At 48.4% G+C, this 21667-nt stretch overlaps 10 protein-coding genes across 10 annotated transcripts; 7 read left to right on the top strand and 3 right to left on the bottom strand.

The window, feature by feature from the left end:
• Window positions 1–534: 534 nt before the first annotated feature.
• On the top strand, window positions 535–2946 carry FOIG_08418 (uncharacterized protein; the record flags this gene model as incomplete). Its single annotated transcript, XM_031208452.1, has 4 exons — window positions 535–559; window positions 615–700; window positions 750–1275; window positions 1328–2946. The coding sequence occupies 4 exons, from the start codon at window positions 535–537 to the stop codon at window positions 2944–2946; spliced, it is 2256 nt and encodes a 751-aa protein (XP_031061458.1).
• Window positions 2947–3598: 652 nt separating this feature from the next.
• FOIG_08419 (uncharacterized protein) lies at window positions 3599–4462 on the bottom strand (the record flags this gene model as incomplete). Its single annotated transcript, XM_031208453.1, has 1 exon — window positions 3599–4462. One exon carries the CDS (start codon window positions 4460–4462, stop codon window positions 3599–3601), a length of 864 nt encoding a protein of 287 aa, XP_031061459.1.
• Window positions 4463–5703: 1241 nt separating this feature from the next.
• On the top strand, window positions 5704–6318 carry FOIG_08420 (uncharacterized protein; the record flags this gene model as incomplete). Its single annotated transcript, XM_031208454.1, has 1 exon — window positions 5704–6318. The coding sequence occupies one exon, from the start codon at window positions 5704–5706 to the stop codon at window positions 6316–6318; it is 615 nt and encodes a 204-aa protein (XP_031061460.1).
• Window positions 6319–6568: 250 nt separating this feature from the next.
• FOIG_08421 (uncharacterized protein) lies at window positions 6569–8315 on the top strand (the record flags this gene model as incomplete). The annotated part of the gene is made up of 2 exons (XM_031208455.1): window positions 6569–8010; window positions 8069–8315. 2 exons carry the CDS (start codon window positions 6569–6571, stop codon window positions 8313–8315), a joined length of 1689 nt encoding a protein of 562 aa, XP_031061461.1.
• A 1409-nt stretch (window positions 8316–9724) lies between these two features.
• On the top strand, window positions 9725–11199 carry FOIG_08422 (uncharacterized protein; the record flags this gene model as incomplete). The annotated part of the gene is made up of 2 exons (XM_031208456.1): window positions 9725–9731; window positions 9785–11199. The coding sequence occupies 2 exons, from the start codon at window positions 9725–9727 to the stop codon at window positions 11197–11199; spliced, it is 1422 nt and encodes a 473-aa protein (XP_031061462.1).
• A 511-nt stretch (window positions 11200–11710) lies between these two features.
• On the top strand, window positions 11711–12912 carry FOIG_08423 (uncharacterized protein; the record flags this gene model as incomplete). The annotated part of the gene is made up of 6 exons (XM_031208457.1): window positions 11711–11728; window positions 11771–12100; window positions 12155–12209; window positions 12256–12589; window positions 12647–12680; window positions 12730–12912. 6 exons carry the CDS (start codon window positions 11711–11713, stop codon window positions 12910–12912), a joined length of 954 nt encoding a protein of 317 aa, XP_031061463.1.
• Window positions 12913–13139: 227 nt separating this feature from the next.
• Window positions 13140–14267, bottom strand: FOIG_08424 (uncharacterized protein). Its single transcript, XM_031208458.1, has one exon. The coding sequence runs from the start codon at window positions 14167–14169 to the stop codon at window positions 13258–13260; it is 912 nt and encodes a 303-aa protein (XP_031061464.1). The 5' UTR covers window positions 14170–14267; the 3' UTR covers window positions 13140–13257.
• Window positions 14268–14474: 207 nt separating this feature from the next.
• FOIG_08425 (uncharacterized protein) lies at window positions 14475–15854 on the bottom strand (the record flags this gene model as incomplete). The annotated part of the gene is made up of 1 exon (XM_031208459.1): window positions 14475–15854. The coding sequence occupies one exon, from the start codon at window positions 15852–15854 to the stop codon at window positions 14475–14477; it is 1380 nt and encodes a 459-aa protein (XP_031061465.1).
• Window positions 15855–17589: 1735 nt separating this feature from the next.
• Window positions 17590–20137, top strand: FOIG_08426 (uncharacterized protein; the record flags this gene model as incomplete). The annotated part of the gene is made up of 5 exons (XM_031208460.1): window positions 17590–18059; window positions 18114–18320; window positions 18373–18603; window positions 18667–18774; window positions 18823–20137. 5 exons carry the CDS (start codon window positions 17590–17592, stop codon window positions 20135–20137), a joined length of 2331 nt encoding a protein of 776 aa, XP_031061466.1.
• A 322-nt stretch (window positions 20138–20459) lies between these two features.
• On the top strand, window positions 20460–21666 carry FOIG_08427 (uncharacterized protein). The gene is made up of 2 exons (XM_031208461.1): window positions 20460–20733; window positions 20789–21666. Exons 1-2 carry the CDS (start codon window positions 20511–20513, stop codon window positions 21382–21384), a joined length of 819 nt encoding a protein of 272 aa, XP_031061467.1. The 5' UTR covers window positions 20460–20510; the 3' UTR covers window positions 21385–21666.
• The last annotated feature ends 1 nt before the right edge of the window (window position 21667 follows it).

Genomic DNA, 21667 nt, shown 5'->3' on the forward strand with positions numbered 1-21667 from the left:
CTAGAGAAGATATTGCGGGGCATTGTGAAACAAGCTGCCAATCTAACTACCTATGGTTATCACCATTCCTGCCCACTATAATTCAGCTGTCCTCACCCCGCTCTAGACGGCACGAGGCTCGGGCCTAGCCGCACTAGAGATCATCCAGCTAACAACCAGTTACTCCGAATGACCTTTTCAGCTGTGACAGGCGGGGAACTATCACACGGAATCATACGACGCCATCATAATGGCGTCCCGGTTTAGGATGCTCTCCATTCTTTCCAAGAGGGAACTTTTTGAACCAATAGTTGTAGCTTTCGGGAGCAACGAAAACCGTGTATATCCCCAGACGCTCCTTTGTGATCAATTTTGTTCAATTACACGCAGTTCGTAATCAGCTACCACTTGCCGACTGACTTATCTTACTTCACCCTTTTCGCAAGTGACTAAGTTAATCGTCGCCATGAGTCTAACACTCGCGCCGTATAATGATGCCATGCGCATCGGGCAAGGGTAGGTGTCGATTAAATCCTCAAGTCAATTGCTGCTAACATGTTCGACAGATTCAACTCGTACAGTAGGAATCTCATACCCCAGTCTGTCTACCAAATACACTACTAATTGTCTCACAGCTCATGAAATCTGTATTGATGGAGCAGTGGTCGTTGACACTGATGGAGTCCATAACGATAGCACTCAAGTCGAAAGACCATCGCAGGTAAGTAAACCACCATTTAATTTCACTGGGTATTTCTCATATAAAACAGGTCGTTTCATACTCTGCGAGGGCCGTTGAAAAGCTCAGCGACATCATCCAGACCATGAACGTCTCGTACCCTCACTCCATCAAGAAGGGTAGTGTCACCGTCAGCGGGTCCAACTCGGCCATTGACGAAGCTACCTTCAAATCCGCCGATATTAACATCATCGTCACGGTCAAAGTAACCAATCAGACGACTCTGATCAAGAACAACGCGAGATTTGTTCCCATGAAGGGTATTGACCCTTCGTCTCAAGCCTTTAATGAAGCATACGGTGATTCTTATATCTCGGGGTTCATCGAGGGTGGAGAATTCACCGGCATCATCTCGGTCAAAGTCATTGATCGAAACAATGTTGATCTGACCGTCAAGAAGATCAAAGCCAGGCTTGACGCAAAAGACAGCAGCAAAGCCACCAAGTTTACTCTCAACAGTAGCGATTCTTTCTCTTCTAGGGGATCTGCTTCTATTATGGAGAACACCGAAAGTCACATCCATGTTTCTTGGATGGGCGGCGGGCAAATCAAGAATGGTGAGTCATTCGCCCAGCTTCAAGATGGTGTTGATTCTAACAGTTAATTCAGAAAACACACCATGGGATATAGATTCCATTTTCCAGGCCGCTGCTGCTTTTCCTCAGAGGGTTTCTGAACGCCCTCAGCTCACCTGGGCCATCTTGACGAAGTACAAGTCAAATAGATCATTCATTGAGTGGGCCAGCAACAAGCCTGTCAAGACTCTGGAATACGACCAAGTCAGCAGCTATACCGCTGAGCTCTTCGACAGCTACATGGACTATAAGATTCTACTCAAGTATGTCCAGCTCATCATTGATGACCCAGAGAGCTATGAAGCTGTCGACGGGGAAGATGCCCTGGACACATCAATCGATACACTCTTGGGGGTACGCTTCGCTATGCGCAAAGAGCAAGGCAAGATCATAGAAGCTACTTCTGTCCTCAGCCGTGATCCTGGTATCCTTTCGCGCCAGGGTGGATGGGGGAATGGTCGAGCCAATAAGGTACTGAATCGAATCTTGAGCAAGACTACAGGGTACACCAGCGAGAAGTCTAAATCAACAACTCAGAAAGTCTCTGTACACGGCCAGGAGGACTTTGACTTTTCTGCTTTAATACCAGCTGAGGTTTGGAGGAAATGGATGCCAATTCCCAAGCTCGCTTCCCCAACTTCATCTAACAGCAAGACACCCACGACATTGGGTCCTTCCGCTGCCGGCTTGCCTGACCTTGGCCCTCCACCTTCAGATGACCAAGACTGGCATGGGAACTACGCGTCAGCATTACAAGGAAGACTCAATGCTGTCACTCGAGACTTAGAAGCCAAGACCGAAGAACATGCTGGACACGCAAAAAGGTTCCAAGACGAGATCGACAAGATCAAATCGGACAGCGCCAGCGAGTTAGAAGCTCTGAGGTCGAAACATAACGACGAGCTAGAGGATATCAGAAAGAGGCAATCTGACTATGACACCCTGAGAGCCGGACAGCAGAGCGAAATCGAACAAACACTCCAGCGCCTTGAGAAGGAAAAGCAGGCGGCTGTTGATGCTGCGAGAAAGGATGAACAAGAGAAGTACGACACTTTGCAGAAAAAGTGCGACGACTTGTCCAGACAGCTCCAGTCGCTTACGGCTGATTTGGGAACAAAAATGCATAATGAGAAAAGGGCTGCCCTTGAAAAGCTCGAAAAAGAAAAGAACGATGCATATAATTCTCTCAAGGAAAGCTATGAAAGCTTAAAAAAGCAGCTCGGCGATTTGATAGCGACAGATGCCACCCTGGCCACCAACAGTAAGAGCTTGGTAGCAGAAAAGATCTCTTTGACCACCCAGCTACAAGAAAAGACCTCGGCGTATAACAGCCTCAAAGCTTTGTACGATAATCTGAAGAGGGATCACGACACTTTAAGTGTGAAAGAAACAGCTTGGACAACCGAAAGGACGACGTTGAATGGCCAAATCACCAAGGTTACAAACGACAAGAATTTTGCTGATGGCAGGATTTCTAAATTGAAGGACGTCATGCAGTGGGCGGGATTATACGAAAACAGTCGAATGGACAATTGTCTGCCTCATGGTTTCAATGGCTGGACTGTGATGATCATGATGCCACACAGCAGGATGGCTCTAAATGCGAACAACGGTATCTCATCCAGCCTAGATAATCCTGTTCGAAGTTACTGACCTTTCCCAGATCATCATGATATGGCGCACGCTTGGAGCTTTAACATGTCGAACAATGATGAAGTCTTTAAACTTGAAAAAGCCAATAACCATCCCGACACGCCTTGGACTATCACCAACCTTGCAAGCGGCAGTCAGTACTTCCTCACTATAACTTCGGATAATAATTAACTTGCATTGCAGAGCTCCTTGTATTCCTGAATGGGGAAACTGACTGGCAGGTCCGTTGCAGGGAAAGTAATGACCCCAATCTCGTCGGTCGCTCAGCATACTGGTACATTGGCCGGGGAGCCGCTAACTACAATACTACATGGGTGTAAGTATGAGTGTGGAATGAATATTACGTGAGTAGTGAGGCTAACGGAGTATTTAGACTGAAGAACGCTCAATGGGGTACTTGCATCCAGTTAGAGAGAGGCTGGGCAGAAAATGGGTATGTGTTATACGACGTTGATAACAAAAGCAAATACTAACAGATATCAGGCGTCAAGCAAAGTCATTCCAGTGCACCAATGCTGGTGATGCTAACTGGATTATTATTCCACTTAACCTATAATATAAATAACGTAGGCTTAATATTCTTTTTAAATTCTATTTTAATTTATACTCAAGGTGCCTATAACACTTACTATTCCACTTCAAAGTGCTCAACCTATAATTCATTTTTCCTGCTTATCCACGTCTGTGCTCTAGAACCCTGAATATCCTCTTGTGGCGTATATTGGGTTGATCCTAGTCCTGGCCTGACCTGTAAAGTCCGTACATCATCATAGTGTCGAAAAACAAAGAAAGGCAAGTATTCCTCGGCTTCGCAAAGCTTTCTTTCAGACAGCACACTCCAACTGCTGGTCCCGGTACTATACGAGAAGTCGCCCACGAATAGAATAGGGATCGTGTGGAGTGGATCTGATGGCGTGCCGCGTAGAGTCAGCTTGCCCTTTCCCACGGCGTGTGTCGCGCTCTTGTCGATGACCTTAAGTGCTATAAGCTTAGGGTCTGCTTCTAGACCAGTTCCTTTCACATTGGGGAATGCCTTGACTTCAAAGTCATACCATTCGAGCGTCTTGGGGCCCTCGGGCTGATCACCAGCGAAGTCGGCTTCCATCTCGATAAGCCGAACGCCCGCCCGCTCCGCAAAACCGTACTTGCGCGTGCCGTTGGACATGAGCCGAGCTTTGCCATCCTTCTTCACCTCACCCCATGTCTCGCGACCCCAAGTGATAGCGGGGACTTCGGAGACGATGAGGTGGAGGACCCAGTAGCCCTCAATCCCATCAGCCTTACAGCGTACGGAGACAGAGGAAAGCTCAAAGTCGCCACACACATTGCTCTGCCATAGAGAGACGTTGATCAGCCCCGTTGATTCCTCTGTGGGCTCGAGAGTCGGTGGTAGGACGCTTTTGATAAAATCTCTGGTTGTGGTGAATTCGACCACGAGACCTTCCTGGGAATAGCAGGGTTCGCTGCATCGCTTCTTGAAAGAGGCGACTTGGGCCGAATTGGCGACGAAAGACATGATAGAGATGAGGCAAGTCAAATGATAACTTCCTGGTGGTCTGGTGCCGAGGATAAAGCAATACTTTTATCGGTTGGGCGTGGCTAGACAATTAACGTCTAGACTAAGCGACAGTCCAGGCTTTTAAAGCTGTTTTTTTGTGCCCCATAATACGGTAGACAGATTGCTTGTGTTGCTCCGAATGTCGATAGTACTTCTTTACCTTTATTAGGTGCAGAGATTAATTAATGGATACTATTATGCCTTCTAAAATATTGGCACAGATACAAGCAGCAAAATTGCAAATTAGGGGAACTCGTTTATTGTGGAGTACAGCTCTAGTGGCCTCGTCCTTATAGATTTACCTCTCCCAGCCTAGTGTGACCCGCTCTCCCCATGTTTCTTCTCCGTAATAGGTACTCTATGAAACTGCCCCTCGATTAGTTCAAGCGATAACTAATAATCTTCATCTTCCATGAATACAAAGCCACTCTAGCTAAATGTCGACCTCGAACAGGAACCGACAAGAACTGCCGAAGATGAACAGCAAGACGCGACGCTCCACGACCCGGTCGCGGACAGGGTGCGGTAGATGCGTCAAGGTTAGCCGAAAGTGCGACGAGGCACGTCCAGTCTGTTCGAGATGTCGGCGCCTCGATTTCGAATGCGTCTATGAGCCGAGGTACATATGGAAGACCGGAAGAGTGCCCGAACCCGCTGCGTCTGACCAAGCCTTGGTTTCTGAGACGACTACGCCATGTTCTTGCCCGCAAAGACCAACCAGCCCACAACTTCTGGAAGCCTGTAAGCGCCCATGAAGAGACAGACACCCAAGGTGCAAAGTGGAGCTGATTCTGAACTGTGAGGTTATAGTCAAAACTACAGGACACAAATCCTTGCACTGGAACATAGAGGGGTCGAGCCTCGTGATAGCGCACATACTGCCCATGTATGAGTCGTGCCCAGCTATCAGGGCTGCTGTGAACGCGCAGATGGCCCTTTCCCACGACTGCTGCAGCATTTCTGCATTATCGCGCCTTGATGACGCTGTCTCCCAAACTAGAGAGTACATCCAGTTTGTGGAAACTCAGCATGACGAGACAAGCGCAGCTATGTTTGCTGCCATGCTTTTTTTATCTCATGTATCGGTAGGTTCTCATTTCATGCTACCTTGGCGTATAAAACTAAATGAACAATGTAAGATGCGGGCCGGTTATTCCTGGACGTGGCAACTGGAGCGCATGCATTCCCTTGTCCTCACAATGCCACAAGGACCTGAACGACAGCAGCATCTCGAGGTCCTTGGTGGGTTAGACATGAATGTCTGGATTGTAGGGAGGAAGTCTGCACCGCTGCACATCTGGGCGACATACTGCCGCGGTGGAGAAGGCGTTGAGAATGTCACTGGCTTGCCACGCCGTCTGCTGGACCTGATATCTCTGGTCTCACGCCGTGAGGATGTGTCACACGAGCTACAGCAGTATGCTGACGCGCTACCCCAGGCTCACGATACAATGACAGGCGTGTACCGCAGCTTTATTCTGTCAGCACGGATATATCTACAGAAGGAGCCCATAGTCACACTCTTAACCGAGCTGTTCACTCTTGTTAGATGCTTAAGACAAGAGATACCAGGCACAGATCTCGGTATTCTGTCGTTTCCTGCCTACACGCTAGGCTATCATGGGGAATTGCTGGAATATCGCACTCTCGCAGTGGATGTTCTTTCCGCCCCCTCGACAACTTACCTTCCCGACGGTACGAGCGTGTTGCGGGGATCGCCTTTGAACGCCATGCGCAGCTACTGGGCCTCGATAGGCGTACTGGACCGTTCGCTTGCGGGTGGCTGTGGCGACTCAGAAGTTGGGCTCTGGTAAATTCAGCGAACTGGCTTGATTTGCAGTAGAGCGGGGCAGTGGATCTTAACCTCAGGCTATCTATCCATCCTTTTCAAATTTCCTCAAGAGGCATAGCGCTACTCTGACCCCTTGCACTATCTACAGATACCATGACCTTAATCAAGATTTAAGAGCACTGCCTGTAATCGATCTTCATGACCCCAAGCCTCGCTGACACGCCCAATCTACCCTACCCTCCGCTCACGGCCACTTCTCTTGTCATTAGATCATGTTGTCCAGACCAGAACAAGAAGAATCCCGGACTGCTCGTCCACCAAATGTTGCTGACTACGCCTGGTCTCGTCCCCACGGTCTCGTTGAAAAGCCAGGAATGTATCCCGGCGAATCAGAAGCCTGGGTGTACTGTGATAAGTTCTCTTACCACGAGGGAGAGAGCGTCTCCATCAAAACCTACACGACCGCTCAAGAGTATGACATCGAGGTCATCCGTGACGGTCAAAAGCCCAAGACTGTCTTTTCAAGAACTGGACTAAAGGGCCAGACCTTTGAAACGCCAGCCGATGCCTACGCTGTTGGTTGTAACTGGCCTCAGGCCCTCAGCATAGGCCTCGAAGAGGGCAATTGGCCGTCAGCCTTCTACCTCATCATCATCCGTATCAAAGACATCAACGGTCGGATGCATGAGCGCGAGGGTTTCTTCATTGTCAAGGAAAAGTCAGCGAACAGTGCCAAGGCTGATTTTGTTCTTATTCACGCTACGTCGACCATGTTGGCCTACAATGACTGGGGTGGCGCGAATCACTACCGCGGCATTGCCGACGGATACCAAAACGATGAGCCTACGCCCCTGTCAAGCACCCAGCGACCCATTGCCCGTGGTATGCTGCGTATCCCCAAGAACGCGCCCCGCGAAGCCAACGGCACCATGACTGTTGGCCACGGCGCAACCCCGCGTTATCCTTCACTGGAGTACTCATGGTATTTTCGCTACTCACGGCATTATGCTGATGCAGGATGGGCGACCTATGAGCGACCGTTTACGATCTGGGCTGAGTCTCAGGGCTATGTGATCCATCACCTTACCCAGTCTGATCTACATCAAGATCCAGACTGCCTCACAGGCTACGCGTGCGCCGTGTCGATGGGTCACGATGAGTACTGGTCCTGGGAGCAGCGAGATACGCTTGACAATTTTGTTGACCGTGGCGGTCGTTTCGCTCGCTTTGGAGGGAACTTTATCTGGCAGGTCCGCTTTGACGATGCGATGCAAACTCAGTACTGTTACCGAGTGCCGCAGGCCGATCCAATGACCAAGAAGGACCCCACAAGGGTCACAACTATGTGGGATTGGCCACCCATCGGCCGTCCAGGAGCCGGGTCCGTGGGACTAACAGGTGTCATGGGCTGCTACACTCGCTACGGCATGGCCACTCCGCGGTCCTCGGGCGGTTTCCAGGTGTATCGCCCTCAACACTGGGCTCTGGAGGGCTCAGAGCTGCGCTATGGCGACTCTTTTGGCAAGGATCCTATCAACATCGCGTCGTTTGAAGTGGACGGGTGTGACTACTCATTTAAGAAGGGGCTTCCCTACCCTACAGGTGAGGACGGTGCACCAGAGAACCTTGAGATTATCGCCATGTGTCCTGCTGTCTTTGGCGAAGTCGATGTCTCTGGAGGCAGGGAGCCTGTTGGCGGTCCCGTGGCCGATGTGTAAGTCCCTTGTTACCCCTCAATCTGCTGTAACGCTAACATGTCATCTTCTTCCCAGATTTGGGGTTCTCCAGCTCTGCTATGAAGGCCAGGAGTTGCCAGAGTACCTGAAAGATCGCGAGTATGGGTCAGGTATGGTGGCGAGCTTCACTAGAGAAGATGGAGAAGTGTTTTGTGCTGGGTCGTGCGAGTGGGTGTCGGGTCTGATCCACAAGGACGTGTTCACTGAGATCATAACACGAAATGTGCTGGATAAGTTTACGGGGCGAAAGAAGGACGAGTCTACTGAGAACAATAGAGATTAGGCATAAAAGAACACAATTTATGAGATTAGCATCTACGGTGATAAAGGAAGTGACTATTACAATCCTTCATTATATCAAAGCAAGGGTAGATATCTGCACAAAGGTTAGTTTCAGCTCCTAGGAGTCGGCAGTATTTGTGGATGCTTCACTTGTGTTGTGACAAAGCTCCTATAATTGAACCAACCTTTTTTCTCAAGATAAACTCTCTGAGTCTCGGCAGATGAGACTCGTCCTGTTAAAATCAGTGGGGTTCTATGACCTGTTGTCGTGCTTCTAACCCTGATTGCCAACCGCTTGGCTAAGTACTGATCTAGGGAGTTAGTGTGACACAGATGCTCCGACAATTGCAATCATTGCACCTACACTTATGCCTACTTTGGCGATTACCGACCCTAATTGCCGTGGCTGCATTCAGCATTAATACAAACAAGCGGCGAAGTTTCAACAGTCTCGATATCCTCGGTACTGTTGCTAGTTTCACACAGAGTGCGGGGATGACATATGTTAGATACGCACGAATACAATAGGGTGAGTGCATCAAAGTGTGGACCAGAACATGGTGATGTTATTGATTATCGACTTAATTCTTCTGAATTTTAATCAGTCTGTCAAGCAGGGGTTGGTCAGGTTCCCTGTCCTTTCCTGGATGCAAGAATGATAGTGCGATAAAGGAAAGTGGGGAATCTAACAACAGATGGCTAGACCTAGAACATGCATCTCAAGCGATTTGATATCTTGGAGCTAGAGCTCAAATAGGAAATCCTATAAGGATAGCAGGGTCAGCAGTGGCGCTAAATTCTGGAGTACACAAGATCAATGCCGGGGGCGCGTATCGGAATTCGACAGGCCGAATCACAGCTATCTGATAACAAACGGTCTACACTCAAATCATAGGAGGCGTTTGATCCAACGCTTGCAAGATACGCGTTCCAAGGTAACGACTTCCATATAATGTTATGGAATGTCCTCCTTCTTAAGCTGACCCTACAAGACTTTCTTGCCAAATATTCAGGACTCGTCCCTTGCCGACATCATGGAGCCTACTCATACCCATAGCAACACAGTTCACGGGATAGCTTTAGCTATTAAAGATCCAGTATCCAGCGTCCCTGGCACCGTCCGCCTTTTCAAAAGTACGCCCAGTCGCTCCCATCATGCCCTTAAGCGCTGTACAAGAAGTCGGGCTAATGCTTGTTCGCGTCAGATCATCTTCAACATGGGGGATTCCAAGCCGATGGAGGAGCTGTCATATTGGTTCCCGCCCCAACCACAAACGTCAATGATCCTCTCGTACGCGCAACCCCCCACCCCTGTTCGTCTAATCATAACTGAAACTATTTAATAGAATTGGTCCAAAGGAGAAAAACTCTGGGCGTCGTCTACCCTTTTGCTTTGGACTTTCCTCGCCAATGCCTGGTAAGTCAGATTCCTATGCCTCGGCTTTGTGCAAACACACTGACTGACGCGAGCTTCAAGTATCGCATGGTGCTCCCCTTCGTGGGCCATCTGGGTTGTCGACCTTAAGACCGATTTTACACAGCTCAGCTACGGACAAGCCCTCCTCGTCATGATGTGCGGTGTGGGCGTTATGTTTCTGCAACCCGTAGCCCTCAAATACGGCCGAAGACTGTCATACTTTATCGGATCTCTTTTTATTATCGCCGGTCTCGCATGCGGACTGTCAATGACGAGCATTGGACTCTACTTCGTCTATATGACACTTGGCGGCTTTGGCTCAGCCCCCTCTTACTCTACCGTTGTTACTTCGCTGCTGGACATTTCATTCCTCCACCAGAAGGGCAAGGCTTTGAGTATCTATGGCTTCATCCTCCTGTTGGGAAACTTCCTGCCGCCTCTAGCAGCTGGCTACATCGTTGATAGTCAGGGTTGGGTTTGGGTTTTTCGATATCTGCTCGTTTTCTTCGGTGTCTCGACACTCCTTGTATCATTTACAGCTGAGGAGACATCCTTTCCTCGATTAGCGAACCACGTCCAGGAGGCAGTCGCTGTGCCAAGCGAAACCGTGGCATCGAATCCAGGCCCAAAGGATAAGACACGCCACAGTCAAGTCCAGACAGCTGCCGGCCCCGGACCAACGCAGCCTGCTAATGTTGCTGAACGCTTCACCTATCTTCAGAAGATGACAATTTATCGCAATAACCCTGAGGTCAAGGCAGGCTACTGGAGACTCGTGCTATCCATGGCCAAGGTCACGGCCCTTCCTGCCGTCCTATGGGCAAGTTTCCAGCTCGCCATCTCGACTCTTGTCGTCAGTGCCGTTATGACCACCCAGGCGAGCTTCTTCTCTATTCCGCCTTACAACTTCACCCCTGCCCAGATGGGCCTCATGTATATCCCTCTCATGATCGGAAGCTTTATGGGAGTGTTTATTGGCGGTACACTGACCGACTGGCTGTTGATTCGTATGGCCCGCAAGAGTGACGGAATTCATGAACCCGAGAACAGACTGTGGGTGTACCTCCTGGTGCCACTTCTGGCAGCAGCTGGCTGCCTTCTGTACGGCGTCGGCGCCAGCGCAGGTGTCCACTGGATCCTGCCATGTATCGGACTTTTCCTCATCGGCGTCTACACTAACGTTTGCTTGCCCATCGCTCTCGGCTACGCTCTCGACTCCTATCCTGAGCTCGAGGACGAGATTGTGCAGCTGTCCAACTTTGTGCGCAACGTCGGTGGCGGCGCGCTCACCTTTTGTATCCAGCCATGGATCAACGCCAGTGGGCCACGAGATACTATTATATACCTGGTTGTTATCATCTTCGTGGTGCATGCAACCTCGATCTTTTTTCAGTTCTGGGGAAAGGCTCTGCGTAGGAGGAGCGCGTCTATATATTACAGGATTTGCCAACAATGTATTATGCTGTAGCAAAGTCCCGAATGGGGATTATAAACAAGTCATTCAATTTATTATATTGTTGAATATTATGCGCAGATTAAACGTGTAATAGGTTGCGCTTTGCAATACATTTTAATATTGTATCTACTAAGAGATCCTTTAAGCAAATCGCATTACTTAGATAACTATATATGTATTTAAAATCTTGGCATTAACCGCATTCAGTAAAAATATTCTCTTGTCTGTTAACTAGAAGCCCTTCACCACGGCTAGAATTTCCGATACTAAGCACTGGCTGGCCCATTTTACTTCGGATCGGTTCTGTGTTCCGATATTATCTCAACGCGGGGTAATGTTTATACATCGCTTGATGATAAGGGAACTATCTTCCGCTATTTGAGAACCTCTCAGACTCCCAACTTCTATAAGCCGAATTGAACGAGGTTGATAAAACATATCAAGCAAAGGGCAACGCGCCAACACCAGCCTAAATCTAACAGCTAGCTCAATATCTGAGCTAGAAACCTCATTCGCCATACCCATGGCACGAATCACCATCGTTGGAGCTGGGTAGACAGTCCTGTACTCTTGATGTTTAAAGACGCGAAAGGCTGATACGTCGAATGTCAGGATTGTTGGTCTGGCTATAGCGGCACAGCTCTCTCGAATCCACGACATCACTGTCATCGCTAAAAACCTTCCTGGCGATGATCCGACCCTTGAATGGGCTAGTCCTTGGGCAGGTGCTAATTTTGTAGCAGGCTACTGCAGTTCACCGCGCGACAGGAAGATGCAACGTGATACTTTCATCGAGCTCTGGAGGTTGGCCAACCGATTTCCAGAGTCCAGTGTTAAAAGGATTTCGATGGAAGAGTTCTTCGACGAAGAGCGGACAGAAGATGACCTTTGGTTCAAGGACTTTGTGCCAGACGTACGCAATTTTGAAAAAAAGGTGGACAGCCACCAATACTAACTGGGACCCTAGTTCCGCTTACTTGAAAAAGATGAGTTGCCGGAAGGAGCAAAGGGTGGAATTACTTGTACGTCTGTCTTGAGGGGCTCAATGCATTGACTGACCAATTGCAGACACAACTATCGTGCTCAACCCAAACGTCTTTCTCCCTTGGATGCTGAGTACTCTTGAGAGATCAGGCATCAGGTTCAAGAGGCTTGATCTCCATGCATTATCGGATGCGCGCCACCTCGGCCACGATGTTCTTATCAACGCAACTGGCCTGGGACCTAGGCGTCTGGTTGATGTTCAGGATCCGGATATGCTGTTCCTGAAGGGACAAATTATTCTGGTAAAGAGTGATTACAAGAAGTGTTTTATGCGTGACGATGGAAAGGACTACACATATGTCATTCCTCGACTTGACGGGACGGTGATTATGGGAGGTATTAGGGACCCAGATATCAGGTATTTCAAGATACACGTTCCTACCTTTAACACCACTAATTGCCACTTCACAAACAGCAATACGAGAGTAGACCTGGAAATCGATCAGGACGTGAGTCAGATTCTCACTTACAGTGGCATTGAGTCCTGACGTATTTCAGATTATTAAGAGAGTTAATAAAAGCCTACCTGCACACTTCTCTTCAGACCCAGCTGACTACGACGTCATTGGGCATAATGTTGGTATTCGCCCCTACAGATCAACGGGAATGCGCATTGAGAAAGAGATTAAAGACGGCCAAAATATCGTTCACGCTTATGGCAAGTCGTATGTATCCACATAATAATGCAGCATTACAAGCTAATATGGATCAGGAATTACCGGAGGGGGATATATCTTCGGATTCGGTGTAGCAGGAGAGGTTGTTAAGCTTGTTGATGAGGTTTTGTATCCTGCTGGTAAAGCTCATCTGTGAGCTTAGAATTAGGAGGTTATGCCAACTGTATTATTTGCAGTTGAGACTTGTGGCTGAGAGCTTATATCAGCATATAAAACTGAGTTATTATCCCAATAGTCTCAAAAGCTTAAGCTTCATGCATTTCCTATAACATTTATTACATCTTCTTCTCTGCCATCCCTAGACTTTAGCAAATTGCATGCACTTTGCTGGGGCCTTGCAAGCACAAGCTTAAACAACCATTCTCAACTTAAGTTTATCCTCTTTAACAATCTCATCCTTCTTGGCAATAAGCTCCTCCATATCCCACGGGCAACTCATATATCGTCCGCCAAGCCACTCCCTGCGCTCAGAAGCCAACCAAGCAATTGTATCACCAGCGACATCTGGTCGATGAGGAAGTGCATTCCTAACTGCATCAGGCGCTCCTTCAGTGATCTTTGTTTTGATCGCTCCAGGGTTCACACAAAACGCCAAAAGACCTTGCTCGCCATATTCAACTTGCAGTGACTCAGTCCATCGTAACACTGCAAGTTTGGAGGTTCGATAACTTCCGCTTCCAGGACGAACGCTCAAAGCGCCTGATGACGATACGTTGATCATGATGCAAGAGCCATTGGACTCTGAATGACTCGACAGTTGGAGCGGGAGGAATACGCGGGCCATGTTGAAAAGGCCATGAATGTTTACTTCCCATGTTCGCCAGTAGGTGTCTGGATCGGACTCGAGGAAAGGCTTATATGGTTCCATATATGCCGCGTTATTGACAAGAATGTCTAATCGTCCATTGAACTGTCCGAATATGGACTCATACATTGCTTTGACACTTTCCTGGCTTGCAATGTCAACTTTGTAGCCCAGCACCAGAGGTTCTTTCCGATTGGCAAGGCTCGCGGCTGACTTCAACTTCGTAATGATGTTATCAGATATGCCGTGTATATCACAACATGCTATGAAAGATGCTCCAGCACGTGCAAAAGCTCTAGCAGTAGCAAATCCCACTCCATCTTCATGTGCTGCACCAGTGATGAGGACGTGGTGACCGATGAGGTCCAGTTTCAAAGGTGAGATGTAGTCGTAAGATGTTGCGTGGTGGGTCACTATGAAGTCAGTGCCGACGGGACGATTCTTTACGGTTGACATGATCGAATAGCATTTGCAGGTAAATATTTGAAGATGAGGTGATCGGGGATATGTAACTTGGAAGGCGCGGTATTTTTATAACTGAACATATGCACCAGGTGAAAAGTGGAGGTCGGATGATATAGGGTAATTGATATCTCGGCCTTTAATGACCCGATACCCGATGCCCGAAAGGATCATGTACCCAGTAAAGCTAGAAAAATCAGATGTATAAGCAAATTATCAGAGGATGAGTTATCATATCAATTTTTATAGGAACTATAACTAGAGACTACAACCCGGAAGCGAGTGCCCCTAGAACCATATCATATAGACGAATTTTTAACATACTCCATGGCAGATGAAAGTGTTGGCTTGTTACGGTCTATAATCGGAGCAAGGGTTGCAACAGTAACATGAGGCCATTTGATTCCATTGAAATCAAGCATGACCATTTGAGAGTACTGAATCTGGGTATACGCGACAGTGACAGTCTTCTTGCATGACGGAATCTCAACCTCTTTGTCGATGTAGAACTCTGGCACGGCATCTCTAGGGCCTTGAGAAGCAGGAGAAACCTTTTGCCCGACGCGCATAGAAGGATCAAGCTCGACTTCAGCACGGATCTTGGAGACCCAGTACTGAGCCGTCACGTCGACAGCGTTAGCATTGCCACTTTTCTTCTCGCGCGAAGCGCCTGTCTTTTTGCCCTCATCAGAGCCGATGTTGAAACCGATATTTGATGTTCCACCGCCAAAGGCACCGGGAGGAGCATTAGTCGAAACGATAAACATGGAGTTCTCGATAATATCCTTGCCTTCATTGGCCTGTCTCAGGATAGTGTTTGGATCATCGATGATCTTCTGTGTGATAGTTCCATTGGCAATGAATGGGCTTAGATCTTGGGGAAGGCGACGAGTAGCGTCTTTGTCGGCGTCTTGGTTGTCGAATCGTTTCTTTTCCAGTTCAGTCGCAGTTTTGTGAGGCTCGTTGATGGGAGGAATTTCAACTTGCTCGATCAGGAGTGGAGTGATGTCGGTGGGATCAATATCGGGGGCGCCTTTGGAAGTAATAGCATGCCGAAACCCTTGAGCATTAATAGTTGTGCCATGTGGAATGGAACCCATGCGGCAGAAAGAGGCTGCAAGTTCCGGCATGTCCTCTACCTGAGGCACGCGCATCCAGAGTCCAGGCTCGAAGTGGAGGTTAGGTGGCTTTTTAGGGACTGTCCCATCTGGATTCGGCATTGCATCGACAATAGACTGCGTGTATGGCAGACCAATGAGGTCAATGTCGGCCTGATCAAACAAACCACGATTGGGCACATCCTTAAGTAGCTCGCCGAACACTTGAGTTTCACCAGTCAGGTTGAGTTGCAGTAGATTGCTGGTGCTTGGGTCGGTTGGAGTTTTGGGGAATTGGGTTATAGTCTTTGGATTTCGGCTCAAAGGCCTAAAGATGGTGTTGAAGCCAAAGCCCTTAAAGGTGCCTGTAAACTTTTCCAAGACATCTAGGGGAGGAGGGGGAGGTATCTTGAGCCCAGTGCCATTCTCATCAGTGACGTCTGAGTAACTACCATTCTTGGAAGTTTCGTCATACTCTTGAAGAGTCGGCTGAAGAACAGTCGGTCCATAGTTGAAGCTTTCTGAGACCTTGATACTGACAACGGGAACATCAGGGGCAAGGTCCTCGAGAGAAATGTCCATGATTGTAGATGAAGAGAAAGCAAGCAGGTATTGACGGAGCTTAGTTGAAATAGTAGCTTGTTGAGGAGTGAATTATATGGGACTTAATTGGCTTTTTATCTTCGAATGTTTGCAGGCACGACGTACTTTTCGTTGGCCATTATTAATTGCATTCCTACTTCGAGCAAGTTGAACATTCCTGGACAACAGTGGCCTATGGAATCCAGGTGTTTAGTCTTACCTCCTTCGTCAAGAATTAGGTCCAGAGCACACTCTTACGACTTGTGGCTGGCTGATGCAGCAAGCTGAAAATACAATAGGAAACCTGTCTTGGAAACGTTCACTGCTTGGCTCCTGGCCCAGGCCGAGAATCCAAACATGTTCAAACATAAGGCTCCGGGGTTATGCGAGAGAATGGAAATGTTTCAGAACCCCGCAGTTGTAATCACCTGTAGATTCTCTGGCACAAGCCTTGAATACCATTTTCACAATCTGCCTGAGTCATGTTCCCCTGGCTTAAGAGGAATATCTTAAATATATTCCCCTGTAAATTTGAAGCCGCGATGTTGACTGCTCTCGGTGAAAGCAAGTTCTAAGAACCTCAAAAGAGCTTGAGAGTTTCAGAGACGTTACCCCGGAGTGTTGTTCGTTAGCCGCCGGGAGTGAGACATTGCCAATCAAATGTGGGCCATCCTGGGGCCAGACTCTTTTCCAGCACATCAGCCGCAAGAATAACCACCAAATGCCGCTTGGCATATGCAACAGCTCTGCGCTGTCGTGTGGCAGCATAGCGGGGTACAGACGGTGGACTCTCACCTTACCGTAGTAGAAATTTCAGCCGTCTCTTTCAACGCCATGTTTGTGACTTTTAAGACTAGTCACGTCTCCTTGCAGAAAACGCCTAGAAAGCAATATCGATATATATGTCTCATATCATGCATTGTGACTGCTTCTCTGATTGGCCCTTTTTCGGTAAAATCTGCAGGCTACACAAAGTTGTGCACATATCACAAATATCAAGCATGTTATTGGCTAAAATCCAAAAGCTGTGCAGCTCTATTGAGCGCGCAGTTTAAGGCATGATCTATGAGAATTGAATACGTGGCCCAGGTAGACCTTGTTTCATAGCATTTATCCTATTCAGCCAGCCACATAAGCAGAATGGTCACACTTTGAGTCCTCTAATAAGCATAAAGTTTCAGCCACCATTGACGCGTTGCCATGAGAGGTATCTGAGTTATGAGATATGGTAATTCTTGATGAGCGGTGTGAAGAAACCCAGGCTCCCTACGTTGAGTTCAGCCAGCCACCTTTACATCGAAGAGTGCCTCCGAGGAGGAGTGCCCTATGAGAGGCAGCTTCCTTCCATCTTCCCGGCAATCCACTCCGAAGAGGGCAGGAATGCCGCTATTATGTTTGAAGTCAGCCAGTCATTGTTGATCAAGAGAACAGCCCTTAAGAATATGCAACAGCTCTTTTGATAGAAGAATGCAGTCGTTAGAAAGGGGAAGGTCTGTCGAAACTTGGTGAGACTCAGGTATCCACGTTCGCGCTGTTTTCGAGACATGCGTTGAATGCGGCTGGACAAGCCGCTAAGGGGAAATGTGCGTAGATGTCAAAGCGTAATTCCTTCCGTATCGGTAAAGCTGGTGGAGATTTATAAAAGATAGATCCTGTGCTGAAGGGTCAACCCAACATTCCTTATAGCAATCAGTTCACATCTTTCAGCTTGGTAACAAACATTCAACTCTCAATCATGGCTTCGCAAGGCACCTTTACGGAAGTCCATCAATTCACAAAGTCCTACAAGCATATGTGGGCTCGTGATGTCGCCCAGGCGAGTATGGATTACGACCTCAAGGGTGTTATCGAACGCTTGAGGGCGTCTCTTCCTGCTAAAATCGGCGAGAAGGATAGCATAGGTTCACTGCGAGAAAAGACCAAGAAGTTCACCGGTCCAGGCTATATCCCTGAGGAGGAGGGTAAGATTAGCGTGGGCATTGTTGGCGCCGGTGTCGCTGGCTTGTTCGCTGCACTGCTCTTTGACTGGCTCAACGGTCATGAAGAACTCAAGGGCAAAGGTCTGAAGATCACCTACGACATCCTTGAAGCTGCTGGTGCGGAAAGACTTGGTGGACGTCTATACACCCATCACTTCTCTGATGAAGAGCACGACTACTACGATGTCGGTGCTATGCGCTTCCCCAACAACACTATCATGAAGAGGTAAACTAGACTAATGACGCAAACTTGGAAGTCTTTTGCTGATATGTTCCCAAGAACATTCCAGCTGTTCCATTACATCGGAATAACCCAGGAAAGCAAGCCGGGCCTGATCCCTTATTACCTAAAGGACGAGCTTGATGAATGTCCTGCCTACATCAACGACATAACGACAAGAGGTAATGTTTGGGACCCCAAGAAAAAATCGAATGATCCGTATAAGGTCAATGAGGGCCTCCCTGCGAACGGCCAGATCCCGCCTGAGTATGACGCCTGAGAAACATGCAGCCACGGACCACTTCTGATCGCTTTATAGTCTTCTTAAGACCAACCCCAGCGATCTAGTCAGCGCAGCCCTAAAGGTCTTCACAGACGTTGCCAAAGAGAAGTTTAAGGCGGCAATTGCAGAGGAGAAAGAGGAGGAGAAGCAACCATTCAAGAGTGCCGGCAAAGATGAGAAACGTGGGGTGAGAGGGCCAGCATCTCAAGAATTATGGGATCTTCTCATGAGGGCCGATCATATGAGCGTTCGACAATTCCTTGGCTCGTAAGTATCCATTGCCTTTGCAAGACGATTCGAGAACGGATAGAGACTGACTTGAGTACATAGAGGCCAACAGAAAGAGGTTGGAAAAGGACCCAAGCTTCCAGTTGATGACTTCCCCAAGGGCCCTGGATACAACTACAACACTATCGAGTATCTTGAGACGATGACTTAGTAAGTCTTATATCAAAGCTTCACTTCGCAATAACTCACTCTTGGTAGCGGTACAGGTTGGTATGACCAATCCCTCACAGAATGTGTCCTTGAAGAGCTCGATTTCCACACCCCCGACATGGACGACGACCCAGCTACTAAGAACATTCAGTACTGGTGGTGCATCGATGGCGGCGCTCAAGAGATCGCCAAGCGAATGGCTATGAAGATCAAGAAGCGCATTGAATACAACACCAAGGTTCAATCAATCGATGCTCAAGTTCCGCTTCGTCGGGAGCGCAAAGCCGGCAAGTATACCGCAATGAAGATTAAAACCACTAGAACAGATTCCAAGACCAAGAAGGTCGAGACTAAAGACAGGGAGTACTTTGCTATCTTCAATAGCACCACCCTCGGCGCCCTTCAGCGTATGGAGCTTTCCGATGCTGGTTTATCCTGGGGTACTAAGCAGGCCATCCGAGCTCTTGGGTATGGTGCCTCTGCCAAAGTCGGCATGAAATTCCGCACTGCATGGTGGCAAACGGATCCATTCAACATTGCCAAGGGTGGTGTATCCCGAACAGACTTGCCCCTCCGTGTCTGTGTTTACCCATCGTACAACATCGAATCAAACGAGGGTGAGGACAAGTGGGATCCTGAGAAGCCGGCTGTGCTTCTGTGCTCGTATACTTGGGGTCAAGATGCCCAGCGTATTGGCTCCCTCTGTTCCAACAACACAACACAGGACGACGCAGAGCTCAAGCGGCTCATCATCCACGACCTTGCGCGGCTTCATGCTCGAAGAGAACGTCCGTTTGAGGAAATGGTTAAATTTCTTGAAGTGCAATACATTGACCACCACGGCTACGACTGGTACAGAGACCAAAACATGTCAGGAGCATTCGCGTATTTTGGCCCCGGGCAGTTCTCTAATATGTGGCAAGAAATCATCAAGCCTAATGCACTGGGCCAACTGTATCTTGTCGGAGAAGCAGCCTCATCCCACCATGCATGGATCGTGGGTGCACTGGAAAGCGTCATCCGAGCGGTGTACGTCATGTTCCAGGGTCTCCAGAACGGCAACGAGAAGTTTGAGGCATACGATATCGTCCTGAAACTGCTCAGAACTGGGCCTGATAATGGCAAGAATGTCAGCGAGCCTTTGAAGGACGGCGACATGCCCACGGGCTTGCCTTTCCATCCTCTACCGGAGGAGATGCCTACAAGACAGTTCTACACGACTAAGGACAAGGATTTGACTGCCAGCCCTGAGAAGGAGGCTAACGAGGAAGGTGTTGACATGACCTACGGTGCTGCGTTGGCTGTTTTGAGCTTGATTGAGAGTTTCTATGAATTGGGAGTGGATAGGAATGACACGTATTAAGCTTAATAGATGTATGTATTCCGATACTAAGAGTTTGATATGATAGCCTGCTTGACGAGTATCTTTATAAATTTCTATATCTTTTTGCAAATTGGAAAATAGTTGAAACGCTACTAGAGTCTCTGTTGCGATTGCCTGGTTAAACATATCCACATGAAAAGGAGTGCAAATGGCAAGGGTTTAATGAGCTTCGTTTCACATTCAGCGTCGGATTCAGCGGCTGACAGTGGGCACGGTCGCTAAACGGTCTGAAAATGACAAAGTAACCCCATCGCGTTACGTCAGCGGTTCCAGTGTTTTTATAAAGACCAAGTTCATACACGTGTAATCTTTGCAGTCGTCAAATAAAACCTCAATTGCATGTTTAACCACCATGGCCAACTCTAGATCTTCTCAGTTTCCTCCCTACGAGGGTACAGAAATCATCAGCTTGCAACTCTCGAATTCTAGCAATCATGCATCGCTCTCGGATCAGAATACCGAGGTCGGCAAGATATGGGCGGCGACGCTAAAGACGTATCTCGACCATCCAGAAACGGGCATCGTCTGGTGGGGGATTGTGCATAACGCCCCGACCAAAGCTAAGCTGTTTATCGGTAGGTACAGTAAAACGGCTCAGATAAGAACCGTGCTAACGAGAATGTCTCGAAGATTGGAAGAGCTTAGCTGGTCGGGGTCAATTCGAGGCTAGCCAACAAGCAACAGAGCTCGCCAGCGCCTGGAAATCCATCACTGTAGCGCCAGCCACTAGAGACACATACACCTTCACCTCCAGCGATGTCGCTAGACAAACGGCTTTATCCAGCACCTACGACACAGTCACAGCTCTCTTGAATTTCCGATTCGCCAATGCGCTCACTTCCAGCGAATTTCAGCAATTGGACGCCGTACTCCAGGAACTAGATCGCACCATCATGCTAAGCCCAGGTGCTGTCGTCGCCAGCTACTCAATTGGAGGATGGAGCTCAGACCGCAGATCATACTGCGCGGCATACCGCTACCTAAATGCTGATGCTCTGAGGAATTTTATCCAGGGCGACAACAGGGTTAGAGAGTTATTGCAAGTATTGCAGTCTCGCGCTTCAGGCGGTATGGAACTTGAGTTTCTGGAAACACGAGTCTACAAGCAAGGCTGGCAAGGGTCTGTTACCAAGACAGAGCCTGATAACCAGACTTTATCGGGGTTTATGGCCGAGACGCAGGCTTTGTTTCAGAGTTTTGACTCGGTTGGGATCCGAGGAATATAGTGGCCTTCGAACAAGGCTGGTTTTGTGCATTGTGAGGAAACTCGGCACGGCTCCGGGCTCGGAGCATCGTTCCGATCCTGAATAGATCGCATGTCCCTCCAGGAGGGACGGATCACGGCAGCCGAAGCTTGTTAATAATAAATTGTCTTAGAATAAAGATTTCAATCAAGCACTGTTTCTTGTAATATACTCTGAGTCATTTACAATCACATATAACTATTTTTGCTGAGATTGGTGACTGCGAATTCACGATAGGAAGGACGGCTTATCATTGGTGAGACGT

Source organism: Fusarium odoratissimum (assembly GCF_000260195.1).
Source record: "Fusarium odoratissimum NRRL 54006 unplaced genomic scaffold supercont1.13, whole genome shotgun sequence".
Lineage (NCBI taxonomy): Eukaryota > Fungi > Ascomycota > Sordariomycetes > Hypocreales > Nectriaceae > Fusarium > Fusarium odoratissimum.

Coding starts and splice junctions, on each gene's coding strand:
- FOIG_08424 (XM_031208458.1), bottom strand. CDS start 14,169: ATGTCAACCGTAAAGAATCGTCCCGTCGGCACTGACTTCATAGTGACC.
- FOIG_08427 (XM_031208461.1), top strand. CDS start 20,511: ATGGCCAACTCTAGATCTTCTCAGTTTCCTCCCTACGAGGGTACAGAA. Junction 20,734..20,788: donor CAAAGCTAAGCTGTTTATCG/GTAGGTACAGTA, acceptor AATGTCTCGAAG/ATTGGAAGAGCTTAGCTGGT.